This window comes from Rhinolophus hipposideros (genome assembly GCF_964194185.1).
Source record: "Rhinolophus hipposideros genome assembly, chromosome: 4".
Lineage (NCBI taxonomy): Eukaryota > Metazoa > Chordata > Mammalia > Chiroptera > Rhinolophidae > Rhinolophus > Rhinolophus hipposideros.
In genome coordinates this window covers 60808156-60824875 of record NC_138050.1, presented here as the reverse complement: position 1 = coordinate 60824875, position 16720 = coordinate 60808156, and the positions used below count along the sequence as shown (strand labels likewise).

The 16720-nt window shown below is 36.8% G+C and overlaps 1 protein-coding gene across 1 annotated transcript in view; it reads left to right on the top strand.

The window, feature by feature from the left end:
* Positions 1-16720, top strand: part of ITGBL1 (integrin subunit beta like 1) — a 201082-nt gene that overhangs the window by 84134 nt on the left and 100228 nt on the right. Inside the window, exons 4-6 of the mRNA XM_081046458.1 lie at positions 11-133; positions 3862-4002; positions 8265-8405. Coding sequence (XP_080902584.1) covers positions 11-133; positions 3862-4002; positions 8265-8405 — 405 coding nt within the window. The remainder of the gene's footprint in view (positions 1-10; positions 134-3861; positions 4003-8264; positions 8406-16720) is intronic.

Here is a 16720-nt window from a genome sequence, read left to right as displayed (position 1 = left end):
AATGGTTTAGGTACATGTCACTGTGGCAGGTGTAAGTGTGATAATTCAGATGGAAATGGACTCGTTTATGGTAAATTTTGTGAGTGTGATGATAGAGAATGCATAGATGATGAAACGGAAGAAATATGTGGAGGTGGGTATATTAACTTGGAGAAATTAATAAAGTACTGCATTTTTCAACTGTTTCATTATACTTTTATCTTTACAAATGGATGCACTAAGTGTATGATTTAGTCTGAACCTATTTTTATTTGGAAAATACTTCATATAAGGAGAGTTAGACTAAGCTATTCACAGTAACTCATTAAATGCAAAATCAGATTGTTGCCAGAGAGTTCCAGATGTTATGGCAAACAGGCCAAATGCATAGGTCTGAAGCGGTCCTAGTTGGACTCCATCTTTTATGTTCACCTTAGCTGCTTTTATTGTCTCTTTTCTCCCAATCTTTCAATTGCATGTTTTAATTTCATTCTCTTTCCCTTTCTAAACCATAAGCCTTTAGTCTCATGTCCTATTGAGGATGTTAAGACCAACAGGACATTAGCCTAGAATTTATGACCCCCCCCCCAACACACACACACACACACACACACACACACACACAAAACACTTTTCACTATCTTTTCCAAATACATCATTACTCAAATCATTGTTCTATTGTACCAGTGCTTGCATGCGTGCTAGTGCCAAGCACTGCAATAAATAATTTACACTAATTAGACAACTTACCCAGGGTCGTTCCAGCAATTATAGTAGAATTTAGACTCCTGTCTGTCTGACACCAGAGATTGTGGTCCTGACCCCTTATCAGTGCCCTGGTGTGGGAGCTCCATGTGAAGAGCCCCTCCTCACCTATCTGCAAGGCTGTTCCCAGAATTTCCATTTGCAACAGCGACTACTGGCACAGGAGAGCAATGTAGAGAGCAGTGAGAATACCTTCAGTTTAGGTAAACTCTTCTCTGCTGTTATTAAATGTTTTAGTCTTGTTTCATCTCCCTATTGATAAGCAATTGCTTATTTCATTTATCTCTGACAAGATTCCAGTGCTATCCTGCATGTGAAATGGGTGATTTCAAAAGAGTTTTTTCCCTGGAAGAATCAGGGGCAAATGGGTCCCGGAGGAACCAGAAGACCATAGAGAAAGTATCAGTAACATACGACAAGCTGTCCCCTTATTTACAAAAACAAATTTTAGCTTCAATACCTGTGGTCATCCAGCTACTCTTTGTTCTTTCTCTCTGTTTTCCTTGCTGTATAACCCACCATGATATAACAGACACAAAAAGCTTTCATTTTTTTAAGCCAGTGACCTAAGCTAGATGCTGCTCAGACAATTCTGCTAAAGGGCTCAGTCCAAAATAATTAGAACAATTAGATAAATCCACCTACAAATATTAAGTATTTGTTCTCCTGGTGTTTCGTTTCCAATTATTACAGATCAACAAAAGAGGAAGGGACAATGCTTGGGGCCCGGGTGTTCTGATGCACGCCACCAAAACAAAGTCTATTTGGGTGTGTAAATATAAGCATCTAACCTGAAACAACACAACGGGAAATGGTTAACCCTCAACCTTTCTACATATTATTTCCGTTTGTTTGAGGCTTAAGCAATTTCATGGTGCAAAGTCTCTGATCACAGACACTAGCACTCTGGTAAACATCCTCTGGGGGTGACATTGACTGGGATTGTACATCTTTCCACCTGTCATTCACAGGAAACCAATCTGTTGAGAGGTGATTCTACAGCCCATCAGTGAAGCAATTCAAAATGAGATTTTCTTGCTCTATCAGTTTACACAAAGCAAAGAATGATGTGTGTTGTCTGGAATGTGTATTGTCCTGAAGCTTATATTTTATCTCAGTTATTCCAATATGTCTTGTTACAATATTTTCATTTAAGCGATGAGGATATCTGTTTAATTTTCCATACCTACATACAGGTATAGCTATACATGATTTTTCTTCCCCTTTTCACCTCTATCTCAATGATTTTTTTTTTTTGGTAAAACCCTAATTGAATATTACAAACATACAATTGAATTTTACAAACATACAAAGAATTTTGGTGTGAAGAATGTAGATTTATGATCATTTGTTAATATCATGGTAACCCTTACTTATGTAGCACCTTCCCTGAATTTCCTGAAATTACAGAGGAAATAAATTTCGGTTTAAGAAGTTAATGAAGTCTTTAAAAAACTGACTCCTCAAAAAAGCTTTTAGTACATAGTTGTCTTGCTTTCTTCCAGTGTAATCCTCAAGTTCCTGAGGCTTGTGATACAGCACTGGAATGTGATAGTTTGTGCATGTGTCCGTGTAGAGATATTTTTAAGTTCATAAATAAAATGTGTAATTTATACATACATAATAATTATAATGTGTAATTATAAATATAAATGTATAGTTTGATAGCTTTTATATTTGTTTAAGTGAGAAAATTAAAATTAAATTTGCTGTAGCAATGATCACTGCCTATCAGGTTAAGAAGAGGTTTTCTATGAATTTCCCAATTACAGCTCATTTAGACAAAAAACATGGCTTTGTATGCATGGGTTCCTATTTCTTTCTCTGTATCTCATTATAGCATTCTTTCTCTTCATCCTTTGTTCTTTGTCTGTCTCTCTGATGTATGTCTGCTTGAAGGAAGTCTCATCTGGTGGATAACAGTAGCATAAGAGACCAGAATGTTCTATTATATTTTCCTTTCCTTATGTGAGTTTCACAAGACCCACTGATGCTCTTGCCATTGGCCGGAAATGCCATAGTGTTCAGATAGAAAAACAGCCTCACAACCAGTTTCCATGGACCCTCTGGGATTGTGGCTATAGTAGAAGAGAAAGAGAAGTACAAAGCTAGATGCTGCTTTAGACTTTGATAAAACATAAATTCCTATAAAACAGAAAGACTAGATTAAAAGAGAAAATTCGGTGTGACCCTGATTTTCATCATATTTACAAGAATAAGAACATAGGTTCATATTTGGGTGGCCTAACTACAAAAAGGGAGAATATAAGAAGTGATTTTTGAGGTAATAGAATTGCCATCTTTTGGGAATTTGTAGAAAGATTGATGCAGATATGTAGATATGGATGTAGGAAGTGATTACATGAAATTCATTACAGATTGCTTGGACATAAGTACAAATGACTAGGGTAACAGTTTATAGAGAGGTGGGAGATGAAAGAGTGTGGTGGTGTCCAGATACAAAATGATGGGCTGCCCTTATCTATCATTTGTATTCCTTTGACAAATAGGATGGGAATTTGACTGCGAGACCCAGGGTCCATGATATTTTATTGGTTTAACTGAGTACTAAACATTGATTTAGCTGAAAACCTCTTTTCCATGTGGCAGGACACAACAGCTTGTGGGACACAGTTGAATGAAAAGGTGAAACATTTCCTCTGGTTTAAGGAATTGTTCAGTCATCAATAACGTGCATCCAAGTAAATATGCACCATTGGTTTCTCAATAGTTAATTTCAAATGAAATATTTTAATGACTAATTCAAGAAGTTCTCTTAAAGAAAATACTTAAATACTTTTGGTCTTTATGCATACATTTAACAATGGAAGGTAATAGACTTTCACAGTCTTTCACGGTGTTTCTTTAAAATTTTAATCAGCTGCCTGGCTAGGACAAGTTACAGGACAATTTGAACCACTTTACGTGTATAATTATGTAAGTATAGGCACAGATATAATGTTTTGGGGCTAAACTACATAATTGATTATTTTAAGCAATGCATGTGGAGTCAGTATATTATTTCAGAAGGCAGAAATGATCACAAAGGGATAGAAAGTTAATTCTGCTTTTAAAGTTGCTTTTTTCCTCACTGTATAAAATTCATTTTGGGTAAAGGCCATGGAAAGTGTTACTGTGGAAACTGTTACTGCGAGGCTGGTTGGCATGGAGATAAATGTGAATTCCAGTGTGATATCACCCCCTGGGAAAGCAAGCGAAGATGCACATCTCCAGATGGCAAAATCTGCAGTAACAGAGGTGTGTCATTCATACTCATTACTACGTAATTGGGAAGAAAACAAAGCTCTTAATTGTTAACAATCCTTTTTCTCTGTATTTCCTTTAGCATCGGAGGAAGTCGTCTTTTATAATCATTGAATTTGATGTAAATCAACATTTACTATACCAACAATCTTCTCTTTTTTTTTTTTTATTGAGTAGAGAACAGAAAAATAAGAAAGTTGCCGTCATTCTTTAAGCTTCACCAAACAAATAGTTAACATAGGAACTGTAATTTTTTTGGCTGCCATCCAGAAATAGCATAGTACAGCTAAAAGGCAATTCTTGTAGATGTTTTTGTTAAATGTCTCTTGACTAACAGAACCAGCATGAGCATCTAATTATCCAGAGAGCAAAAAAAAAAAAAAAAAAACTTCTCTTGTCTTAATTATGAGTAAATTTAAGGCTTGGATGAAATACAGAATTGATACAGTCATTTAACTTTTATACACAATAATAAAAATGTGGTGCTGAATATGATATATATGTAAAACTATGTATCAAATAGCCATATGAAATTCAGACTGACCTTAGACATGAATTAAAAAACAACATTACTATTACTCAAATATATATGTATGTATACATATACATACATATATATGTATATATGTATGTATATGCATATATATGTATGTATATATTTTAAAATTTTAAACACATGACCTCAGATGGGAAGAAAATGTACCACTTATTATGGCTTCAGACCCTGGAGAGGTAATGACTCTCTACCTCAGATTCGTTTCAAAAATCCCTCTGGGATAAACCCAGTAAATCCAGATGTAGGAATTAGAACTTGCAATTGGTTTGACTTAGCATGGGGAAGGGAAAGTGTAGGGGAATACCCACTTTCTCACACCAGTGATAAGATAATGGCACCAGTCTAATGTAGAGTACAGGATTAAAGAATGTGTGCTGGTAGGGCGAGGGGACTTGTGAGAACAGGACAGGAAGAACATGTACCATTTTGTACTTCCAAGTCTGAAGTCTGTGTGGTAGTGCATTAGAAATATTAGGATACTAGATATATAAATGTGGAGTTGTTTTCAAGGTGTGCAGGCTTGTAATCCTGGAAAGATATTAGCAAAAACTGAGAAAAGATGGATTCACTAAGAAAAGCATACAGACGTGAAGACGATAATGTGACACAAGCCTGGACAATGACAAGACTTAAACGATAGTAATAATAATCCACCAAATCAGATGTCAAATATAATTCAAAGTAAGTTAAGTAACTGTGGATATTAAATCCAATGGTTTTAAACACTTTTTAAAAAATCCTTGAAAATACTTGTTTTTGTCCCTTTGTCAGCTATTCTTATAGATAAAAGTGAGCCACGCTGTACTGTTCTTTGCCTACCTGATGATAGCTATAAATAAGTAGCCCTATTTCCTTCTATAACATTATAAAAGTGTAGAAAGCTGTAAAATTACGTTTTTCATTTCTATAAATGAATGATGCATTTTAATGAATAATGCTTACTTGTAAAACCTTAACACACAACCAATGTTATCATTTTAAAAATTTATATAGAAGAGCAAAATGTGTCACATTTCTGTATATAGAGAAAAGAAAGAAAAAGGCCTGGACTTGAAACAAAAATCATTTAAAAAGTCCTCTCTTTAATTTATACAGAATCGATCTGACTGTATGTCAGACTAATTCACATTATGTTTTCCTTTAATATATAAGAACATGCTTCTGCTTCAGTTCTTTTACTCAGTAGGGTCAGTAATCATCATTATGATGTCAGTGTATGAAGCTTGAACTGTGTTATTGTGGAAAATAACCATTGAGATGTTAAAAGAGAGGGGTAAAAAGGGGAACTGATTGGGCTGTGGATCAGGGCCTGGTTCTGCAGCCGGGATACGTGGGCTCTGAGAGACAGACGTCCTTCAGAAATAAACAATAGTTGCCACCTCTTCGCAGCTCACTTCCTGCCTTCCTCCTTCCTAGTGCCCAGAGCTTTCTGATTTGGAGATCAGGCAGAGGCAGAATGGGAAGCAGCATGTCAAAGTGAGGCTGGTAGCTAGTGAGATTCAGGGGCACATGAGGGCAAGTCAGGGAAAGGCACTGCAATGAGTCCTTTTTTCTCAGAAGGTACCACTCTTGTCTACCTTGGACCTCTCCTTATCATCGCTTCCTAGGACAGAGACACTAATCTGCACACACCTACCTCATCTTCCATCTTTAGGGGTCAAAAAAACCAATGTTGTGGATACAGCTAATCGTTGATAGAATAAATGTTTTTTGTTGTCCACTTTGGTTTATTCACAGTTTCACATGGGACTCACTTTAACATGCCTGTCCCACCACATCATTTATATTATCATGAAAGCAATGTATGTTTATCTTTAAAAATGCAGATAATAAAGTAGAAAGTGATTCATAATCTTACCATATAGATGTAACCCCCTTTTAAATTTTGGTACATAACCTTTCGGTCTGCTTTTATTATTTTAAAAATTCATCACATGTATGCTCCCTGACATGTATTTTCTTCTTACTTAATACAAAAATTGAATCATACTGTACATACTCACTTGTAATTTGCTTTTTTAAGTTTAATCATATATTTTGGGTACCTTTCTATGCTCACAGAGCAAAAACCTAATTTTTGCTGCTAATGGCTGCTTGGTTATCTAAGCTACACGTTTCACTAATTCCCCTGATCGATATTTATGTCACTAGTTGTTGTTCAGTTACATGAATGCCACTATACTTAATATTCCTGAACATGTACTTTTGTGTACTCTCCCTTTCCTTTGGATATACTAATTGAAGTGGACTCTTGTGCTAAATAATGACACATATTTACAAAGTACGTACTGTGAAATTGCCACCCAGAAGGTAGGACAATTTTGTACTCCATACCCTCACCAACTCTTGATCCTAGCAGTCTTTTTCATTTCTACCAATCTGACATCCAAAATCATTCTAACTCACTATTGTTTTACAGGTCCCCTGCCCCAGCCATAGTAATCATAAATTGAGTGGAAAACATTTTTCATGTTTATCTATCATTATTACTTCTCTACAAAATTTCCGATTGGTGTTCATTGCCTTTGTCTATTTTGTTCAAGGCATATTTGTCCTTTAGATATGGATTTATAAGAATTGTTTATGTTTACAAAAGGAGCTCTCTGTATTTTGCATACACATGACTACTTATTCCAACTTTTGTCCCTTTTGTGTGTGTGTGTGTGTGTGTGTGTGTGTGAGTGTGTGTTTTTCTTCCAACCAAATTTTAGATTTTTATATAGTTAAGTCTATTTCTCTTTTTTTTCCTTTCAGTACATTGCTTTGGGGATTTTTAATAAAAAGGATTATATACTTTGTGGTTTTAGTTTATATCCTTAAATCTTTAATATAACTAGATTTTACTTTGATATAAGGTAAGAAAGGGATTTAACTTTATCTTTCCCCCAAATTATGAGCTGGTTGCCCTAAAGATGATGATTGATAATCCACAAAAAGTAAATATGATCTAAAATTGGGCACTACCCCATGCGAATCTCCAAAGGACAAAGGTTATATATCTGCTTAATCTCCAACATCCTCTATAACCTGAGCTTATCTGATCTAGCAAAACTTATTCTTAGATTTCCTGAACATGCACCTTCTGTTTTAGTAATGCAGAACTCCCTAGGATCCGCACGCCCATTCTCACCCTTCTTTGCTTCTTCTTTTTTTTTTTTTTGACTTTAGTTTGTTCTACCTCCAACTGAACCCTGAACATTTCCACATCTCCCTACATATCCACACCACCTTCCCTAATTGCTTCAGCCCATATTGATTTCCCCTTCCCCAGAGTTTTACAGTATTTCTCACAGTATCCTAGTTTACAAAATGTTAGTACTCATACATTTATTGTTTGCTCATTTTTCTTTCATTAGCTTTCTTTTTGTTGAGTAGATTATAAACTTCTTGAAGGCAAGGATTTTATCTTACGTTATTTTAATAGTTTTGGTATTATCTTTGAGACAAACTGATATATCTCTAAAGACATATTTCACAATCCCATAAAATTATTTGCATAGACAATAACTTTTGTTTATTAAAGAATCTCTACTATCAACTTTAGATGGTGCTTTTCCTGTGTAGAATATTTTTTTCTGAGTACACATACCATATTTTCCAAATCCAAAGCAAGTAACAGATTAAAACAAGCAATATGCAAGAAGCTTTCCTTCATAATTTTTCCTCACTAGACTCATATGAAATTATTTTTCCCCTCTAGGGACTTGTGTATGTGGTGAATGTTCTTGCCATGATGTTGACCCAACTGGAGATTGGGGAGATATTCATGGAGACACCTGTGAGTGTGATGAAAGGGACTGTAAAGCTGTCTACGACAGATATTCTGATGACTTCTGTTCAGGTAAGTGCTCTCCTAATTCCTATTTTTAAATTAAAAAAATAGTTTCCTCTTTTTAAGGTTCCTTCTGATTCTCACAGAAACTGTAGAAGAACTGAATGTACATTCTAAAGCACTGGATACCCACAGTGCTCCCATTAGTCACTTGGAAACCTTTACGAGAATTCACACATCGGGCAAGACTAGAGATGAAAATGCACTTTTTTTCTTAAAATTAGTTTAATTCCTCACCAAGGAGAACCATTAGCTCTAGATATCTATCGCTCAACTGAGAATACAAAACTAGCAGACCTGATGACAACGAACAGGAGAGGTATCATTATGACAAGCTATATTAATACGTTATAAAACTGAGAATAATACAATTCTCATGGATATTTTAATGCATTCACTCTCTGGTATAATTGATATCCTAAAATTATTCTTTAATTTTGCACAGAGTTACATATCAATTAGTGGATTCAAAAATTTTACTTCATAAATATTTATGGAGCAGATAGTATTTGCCAGGGTCTGGATTGCAACGGGCCACTGAGTCCAGCAATGAAGGAGACAAACATGATTCTTGACTTTATGAAGCTTACAATCTAAATGCCAAGGGAAACATAGGTCCTGCCAGAATTTTTAATGGGGCAAAAGGGAAAAAAATAACAGTCCAATTTATCTGAAAAAGTGTCATTTAACAAAAATGGATTTATGGGTTTTCAGTGCGGTTATGTTTGATAATCTGGAAAGCAGAGCCATATGTATACGTATCTCTTTAAGCCTTGCTGTTTGATTAGTGTACGTAGATAGATAGGACTCCACTGGTCTCCTGAAAATTTGCCAGCAACAAAGGGAGATAAAGAGCTGCCCTATTTAATTATGATTATGCAACTACAAAGATTTCTCTGGCCTGGCTGAGGGGAACCTATTGCTAAACCTTCCTACTGCACAAGGGTTTCCCTTTTCTGATTAACCCTCATGCTCAAGAGGTTTTTCATGAATACCATTCTCCTGAGAGGATGCCCTTATCAGATTTTTCTATTATTCATTATCTATAAATGTTCTTTATCATTATTGTTATCAACTCAATAGTAATAAGACAGCTAACAACTATTTAGTGGCTTCTATATGCCAGACAGTAGGCTAAGCACTTTCCAGACTGTTTCATTTATTTTTCATCAGTGTCTGTGAGGTAGGGAATATATTTATTCTCATTTTATAATTGGGGATCCTGAGGCTCAAGGAAGTCCTACAGCTTGCTGAAGACTCCACAGCTAAGAGATAGAATCCAAATTTTAATGAGATCCATGTATCTGAAGAAATTTAAAGTTCTTTCTTTACCAAACAAATCTTTGTTTAAACTTTAATATAAAACACTTATTGAGATCACACTATGATAGAGGCACTGTGTGAGATATTAGGATATAACACATTTTTAAAATCATACGTTCTACCCTAAACAAATTTACTATTTAGCAAAGAAAACTGCTACATAAACATAATATTTTAACATACTATGGTATGGGAGATTTGCATACTCATGCATTTTTTCACTTATGTGGTCATGACACTAGGGACATAGCAATGAACATAGCAGATAAAATCCCTCTTCTCCTGTAGTTTATATCCTGGCAGGGCTGGAGAGACAACAAATTAAAACAAACAAAAGAAAGTGTATTAGGTCAGTGCCATATATGATATATAGATTAAAATGAGGAGAAGGGGGTTGAGAATGTTGGGACATGGGCTTCATTGACATTTTAATTAGGGTGCTGAGGCTCTTCACAGGTGATGATATATGGCTCATATATTCCAGGAGGCTTTTGGATCACAGTGCAGGTACAGTTTTGTCCCTAAGGATAGGCTTGCTGGCCGAGAGACGAGAAGGGCATCCCCAGTAGAGGGAATAGAGGCATACAATCTGTGCAGGAGGCTAGAATAAGTTCGTTATTCTCAGAATGTACAAGTAACGAAGGATAAAGCTAGCAAGAAACAAGAACTGGAGGACTTTCTGCCTTGCTGCTGAACTTTATTCCAAAGGCAATGTGAAGTTAATGATGGTTTTAGGCAGTGGAGTGCTGTAGTCACAGGTGTCTAGTCTGAGAGTCTGGGTAAATGTTGGTGCATTTACTGAAATGGGAATTATAGAAGAAAGTTCTCAAATTAATTTCTAGATATATTGATCATGACAGACCAATGGCAACCCAAAGTTGTTGGTTTTTTGTTTGTTTGTTTGTTTTATTTGTTTGTTTTCAGCCTGTTGAATATGTGAGTCTAATGGGTATGGACTCAGCATGAGAATTTAGTCATAGCACAGAGTTGCTAATTAAAATTATACAGGGGCTCAGGAAATACAATTTAAGAATGTCATTTTAAAATTGTGAGATAAACCATGATAAAACATGAATTAAAAAAATTAAAATAGGAAAACAAAGGAGATAATCAGGCTAATTGTAAGTTTATGTTTTCTGATATAATACTTGATACTCTTTCTTTACTGTAGATTACAGTCTTCCTTTTTAAACCCATGATCCTGATCTTGATCCTGATTTTGGAGTGGGTGATCTATCGATGATGTATTACAAAGTTGTACACCTGAAACCTATGTAACTACTAACCATTGTCAGCCCCAATAAACTTTAATTAAAAAAAAAGACAATTTCAAAGTAACTACATTACAGTGATGATCCATGGTTGTGTGAACTGGTCTACCTCATTGAGAGGGACTAGGGACACGAGGTGAATATGGGCCTTGATACTTCAGTTGCCACTTTAGCGCTTTTGTAAGTTCACAAGTGCTCGTGCATATTATTTATGTTTAGAATTACTACTATAGCTTGGACAGGTGAAGGCCGTAAAGGAGGACTCCTTGCATTCTGAAAATTTCCACTTCATCTATTCTCTCGCTTCTTCCTTTTACCTTATTTTTCTCTTCCTCAACATTCTCCATTCTTCCCTATGAGATTTCAGAGAAGAAAGTTAAGCAATGGGGCAGCTTTGGTTGTGTGGTGGCTGGGGTTTCTCATGGGAGGAGTTTAGGAGAGAATGATTAACCCTTTAAATGTGGTCTCCATTTTGTGGGTGTAGACAGATAGGGGTGGGCAGAAACAAGGAGTAGTAGGTTGTAGTTGGAACAATAAGGCATGACAATAAGTCATAAAATCCATAACTATGACTTTATTATTCATTTGTCGAACTGAACTGAATGGGGCTAGTTTTCCACAGCCTGCCTCCCACACTTAAAATGAGGAATTTAGGAAAGAAGAAACTCAAATTAACAGAGATCCTACTCTGTTAGACACTTACCAAGTTTGTCCACACACCTCATTGCATTTTGTGTTCACACTAACTCAGAGAGGGAAACATTATTATCTATATTTTAACAGAAAGGAAATAGTTTCAAAGAAATCAAACAACTTGACAAGGTTCACACTACTTTTAAGTGTCACCTAAAAACACATATAACCTTAATAATTTAATCTCTAGGTGATGCAAACAAAATTCTCCAATTGACTTTATTTTGGTAAAGAAGTACTGGCTCCTGGATGCTCAGAATTCTTATAAAACTAAGCTTCTCTGAACATCATTAAAGTCAGGGGCAGGCATCAATCTCGGGAGTATTTATTCATTCTTACTAAATCTGCAGAATTCTATATATTACCCTTAGTGAATTATTAATTTTCACAATTTTCCTAATTGCCAGTCTAAGTTGCTCCATAGGAAGTGTGCCATGCAGCTGATTATCGAGTATGTTAATACCTTAGTGTTATGAGACAGAAATAACCCAACTACCTCGATATTCTGTAGTGATTTATGCAAGGCTGGAATGTAATAAGGTTCAGATGAAATGCTGATTTATTTTAGCTGCTATTCTTGCCATGCTGAAAGTTTTGGTCTTATTTAAATCCAAGGGAAATCTCCTGATGGATTAGTTTAAGATGGCCCTTTTAATTAACATTCTCATTTTATTTATTCATTCCCACTCTGTCCATTCATCTATTCAATAATTCACTTAAATGTAGATATTTTGTGCCTATTCCATCATGGTTATGGGAGATACAAATATTTTAAAACATGATCCTTGATTTCAAATAAATTTACTTATTTCTTCTTTTATGCCTATCTGTTGTTCATCATCCACATGGTGTATAAGTATGCATGCATGTATTCACACAAACATTACTCTTAAATACACACACACACACCTACCTCAGAGATGATACCAGTGACAAAATTTGGTGTGACTAAAATGACGCATGCGTGACCAGTCATCCTGAAGTGTACTGAGCACTCTGTTTATGACTTCAGTTCTATGAGCTGCTCCCCTGAATTTACTTCCTGATTCTGAAATAACTCCTTTATGGTTGCTTACCACTCTGGTCTATTTCTCAAATTCCCATAGTTGGAAAAATATGTAGCTGTATGAGCTTAAACTCTATCTTTCAGCTTGTCCTGCCTACCAAAATGATCAAAATATAAGGTTAGTCCTGGCTTAGAGTTCAGTTAGTTCCAGAATGGAATCATTTGATAGAACCACATTATGTGGGGAAATTTATCATTATGGATTACCAAAGCATTAAAGAAAGAAACTGAAGGAAAATATTAAGGATGTTCAGTTTGCATTGTCTTGAAGGGAAATGAGTATATTTTGAATGGGATTTTAAAAAATTAGCAAGTGCCAGTTATGGCTAATATACTCCTCAAAACTTTTCCATATTGATGGTTTTGATATTACTCAAGAAGCTACTTGTAAGCATCAGATTCCAACTCATGAGCATTTTGGATCATTTTAAAAGAAAGGAATATCTTTTATAGCAAAAGAGTATTCGTCCATAATGAATAAAATACATTTGTCCTGGATTGAGATTTCTGAGTTTAGATATAGCTTAACTCAAAGGAGCAGACTGATTACAAAGAAGAAATAAGTTTGTGTCACCTCCCTTTCCTACAATGGCCAGAGAGCTTTTAGAGTCCCTACCGGCCCAGCATGACCATGATGCCACTTGATGTGTGGTCTTGCCGCCAACTCCCTGACCATATGGTACGGAATGGGCTGCTATCCCATCTACATACCAACACCAAGCTGCATGTTCTTCTTCCATTGGTGTGTGTGTATTTAATGTATGTGCATAGATCTTTGAAAGCAGTTCTCTAATGTGTATGAGTATTCTCTGCACATTTGACATCAGGAATAAATGACAACATTCTGTGTCTGTTATCTCTATTTCGCTGATCCTCTGCCTACATAGATTTGACAGACTAGCAGGGAAGCATTAAATTTCAGATCACGGTGGTAAAATTCACTTCTGATTCTCTTACTTTTAAAGATAAAGTCAAGTGAGATGAGGTTCGAAAAGGGTAAGTCATGACACATTTAGATTGAGGACACAAGTCTCATAATTTCTTCTTTTATGTCTTTTTAACTATTTGGTTATAAAAGACCCTGATGTAGTATGAAATGATTTTCATGCTAAATAGATCTTATCTTTTCTAAGCCCTTTTTTATATATCAAAACCACACATTTTCATCTTCATTTTATCCTTATAAAACAATTCCTTCTTTTTCTCTCTTTGGCATACCTTTTATACTAGAATTGAGAGACTAGTAACTCCAGAAGAAAAATTGTAGTTTCGTTTTCTGATTTCCTGTCTTCTCCAAAAGGTTTGATAAATCCTTCAGAATCTGGTATCAATAGTGATTTCCTAACTAAACCAGTTAAGTATCATTTAATTTTAAATTTCATTTAAAGTGGGATACATAACATTCTGAAATATATTTTGACAGCAGGTGACTGAGTTATTGAAAGATATAGGATGCAATTTTTCATTACTGTGAAAGCAAAACACATTTATATTTTAACTTGTCAATGAATCTCTAGTAAACAGATTAAGCAATACCAACATCAGTACTATTTTTCATCTTATTAGACTAGAATTATTTAAACCTTTTCTCTTTTGCTTTTACATTTGTGTATTCTATGATCTTCATTGGGATATTTGATTTAGGTATTCCTACCTTCCCCAAACAATGAAACTTTCAAAAAACATCTTACACACCACTATTTCATCATTAAACTGGTTGCCATGTATTCACTGACTCTCAGGAATTTCGTTCATTATGGATCAGTTATGTAGGTCACTCATGTTTTAATAACCCTTTTTTCCTCAGCCTGAACTTGTTCAGTTGATGTTGACTCCTGGCAAAGTGTAGAAGACTCCTCAGTGGACAATTTGAGGAAGAGCAGAGGCCATCTTGAACCAGACAATATTCTCCCACTTTGATACTTTCGTATTTAGAGGCAAACCCTTTTATCCCACAGCCAACCACAGCCATGACACTATCTCATCAATTCATCCCAGTGTGTAAGCACTCAATGGCAGCTGGGTAATTGAGAGGGCATGTTGGTTAGGTGAAGACTGAGGGGGAGGCAGAAGGCACGGGAAGCTAGGGGTCATCACACACACGGCAGGAGTGAAGACGCACTGTCTATGGTCTTCCCAACTTTGCTTGGAGTTTACAATGCCTGGAGGGGAAGCATAAATTTACAGGCATCATCCTTGAGATGGTCCCTTATGCTGCATTAAATGCACAAAAAGTGAGTCAAATGTGAAAAATGGCGGCGTGAGGTGAGCCTCTGTAATGCTCCCCTGGAATTTACAACGAATCGGACAACAATAACTCCACAAAGGACTCCTTGCACAGCAGACAGGCAAGACGAAGAGGCCGACTACGGAATTCACCTCCAGGTGGGTGAATCGCGCGAGCGGGGGAGGAGGGAGAGGAGAAGTGCGGAGACGGAGCCGCGCGGGCGCAGGACACAGACCTAGCTCAGTGCTCAAAGCCCTCTGCGCCCGGATCTTCCCCCTCTGCGGGAGAGGGAAGTACTCGGACTGCTAGGGCTCCGCTTACGGCCCACAGGGCTGAGGGGGCAGCATACAAAATCGCTGAACCCAACGCTCACTCACGGCAGACCTCGGAGCAAAGACTGAGGGAAGAGGGCTGAAATCGGTGGTTTAAGCCCTCACTGCCAAGCGGAGAACGGAAGCCCTAGGCACGGAGGCTAGCCGCCCCCTCCCTACCCTCCCAGAGCTCGCCCCGCCCCCACCTGCCCGGTGCTAGAACCGATAAACTAGCAGTGTCGGATCAAAGGACAGAATATTTGCTGCTCTAAGAACTGTGGACCGCAGACACAGATTCGCAGCTCAACTAGTTCCGGCAAAGGGGAGGGAGCTGTGGAAGCAGGACTGGCTGTGGTGGTGGTCGCCGCCATTGCTCTGGGCTACCTCTCACAACTCACCCCGCCCCTGGCCCCACCTATCTGGGCGGATCCTTGCAGGAGTAAACAGAACTGCTGAAACAGAGGGGCTCTGAATCTGGTGCAGAAAGAGCTTTGGAACTCCAAAAGCTCTTCGCATACCTATCAACCTGTTGCAGAAGACACTCCTGTAGATGTCTAGGAAGAGAAATAGTAAATCAGTGATTGCCATGAATAACCAAGGCAACAAGATAGCTCAGAAAGAAAGTGAAAAGTCTCCAGAAAAGGAACTTAGAGATATGGACCTTTGTGATTTAAATGACAGAGAATTCAAGATCGCAATTCTGAAAAAACTGAACGAGATGCAAGAAAACACAGAAAGGCAGTTTAATGAACTCAGAAACACAATCAAAGAACACCATGAGCATTTTACAAAAGAGATTGAAATCTTGAAAAAGAACCAAATAGAATTTCTGGAGATTAAGAACTCAATAGAAGAAATTAACAATAAAATATCCAGCTTAGGTAGTAGAGTTGACCAGATGGAGGAAAGAATCAGTGACATCGAAGATAGGAACCTGGAATTTACACAGAGGGAAGAAGAAAGAGACTTGAGACTTAAAAGAAATGAAAGAACTCTACAAGAACTTTCTGACTCCATCAGAAAGAGCAATATAAGAATAATGGGCATACCAGAAGGAGAAGAAAGAGGGAAGGGAACAGAGAATATATTCAAACAAATCGTCGATGAGAACTTCCCAAACTTGTGGACAGAACTGGATCCTCGAATCCAAGAAGCAAATAGAACACCTAATTACCTCAATCCCAACAGGCCTTCACCAAGGCACATTGTATTGAAGCTGTCTAAAATCAATGACAAAGAAAGAATCCTCAAGGCAGCCAGGGAAAAGAAGACGGTAACTTACAAAGGAAAGCCCATTAGATTATCATCAGATTTTTCAGCAGAAACTCTACAAGCTAGGAGGGAATGGAACCAAATATTCAAACTATTGAAAGAGAGAAATCATGAGCCAAGAATAATATATCCAGCAAAGATCTCCTTTAGATATGAAGGAG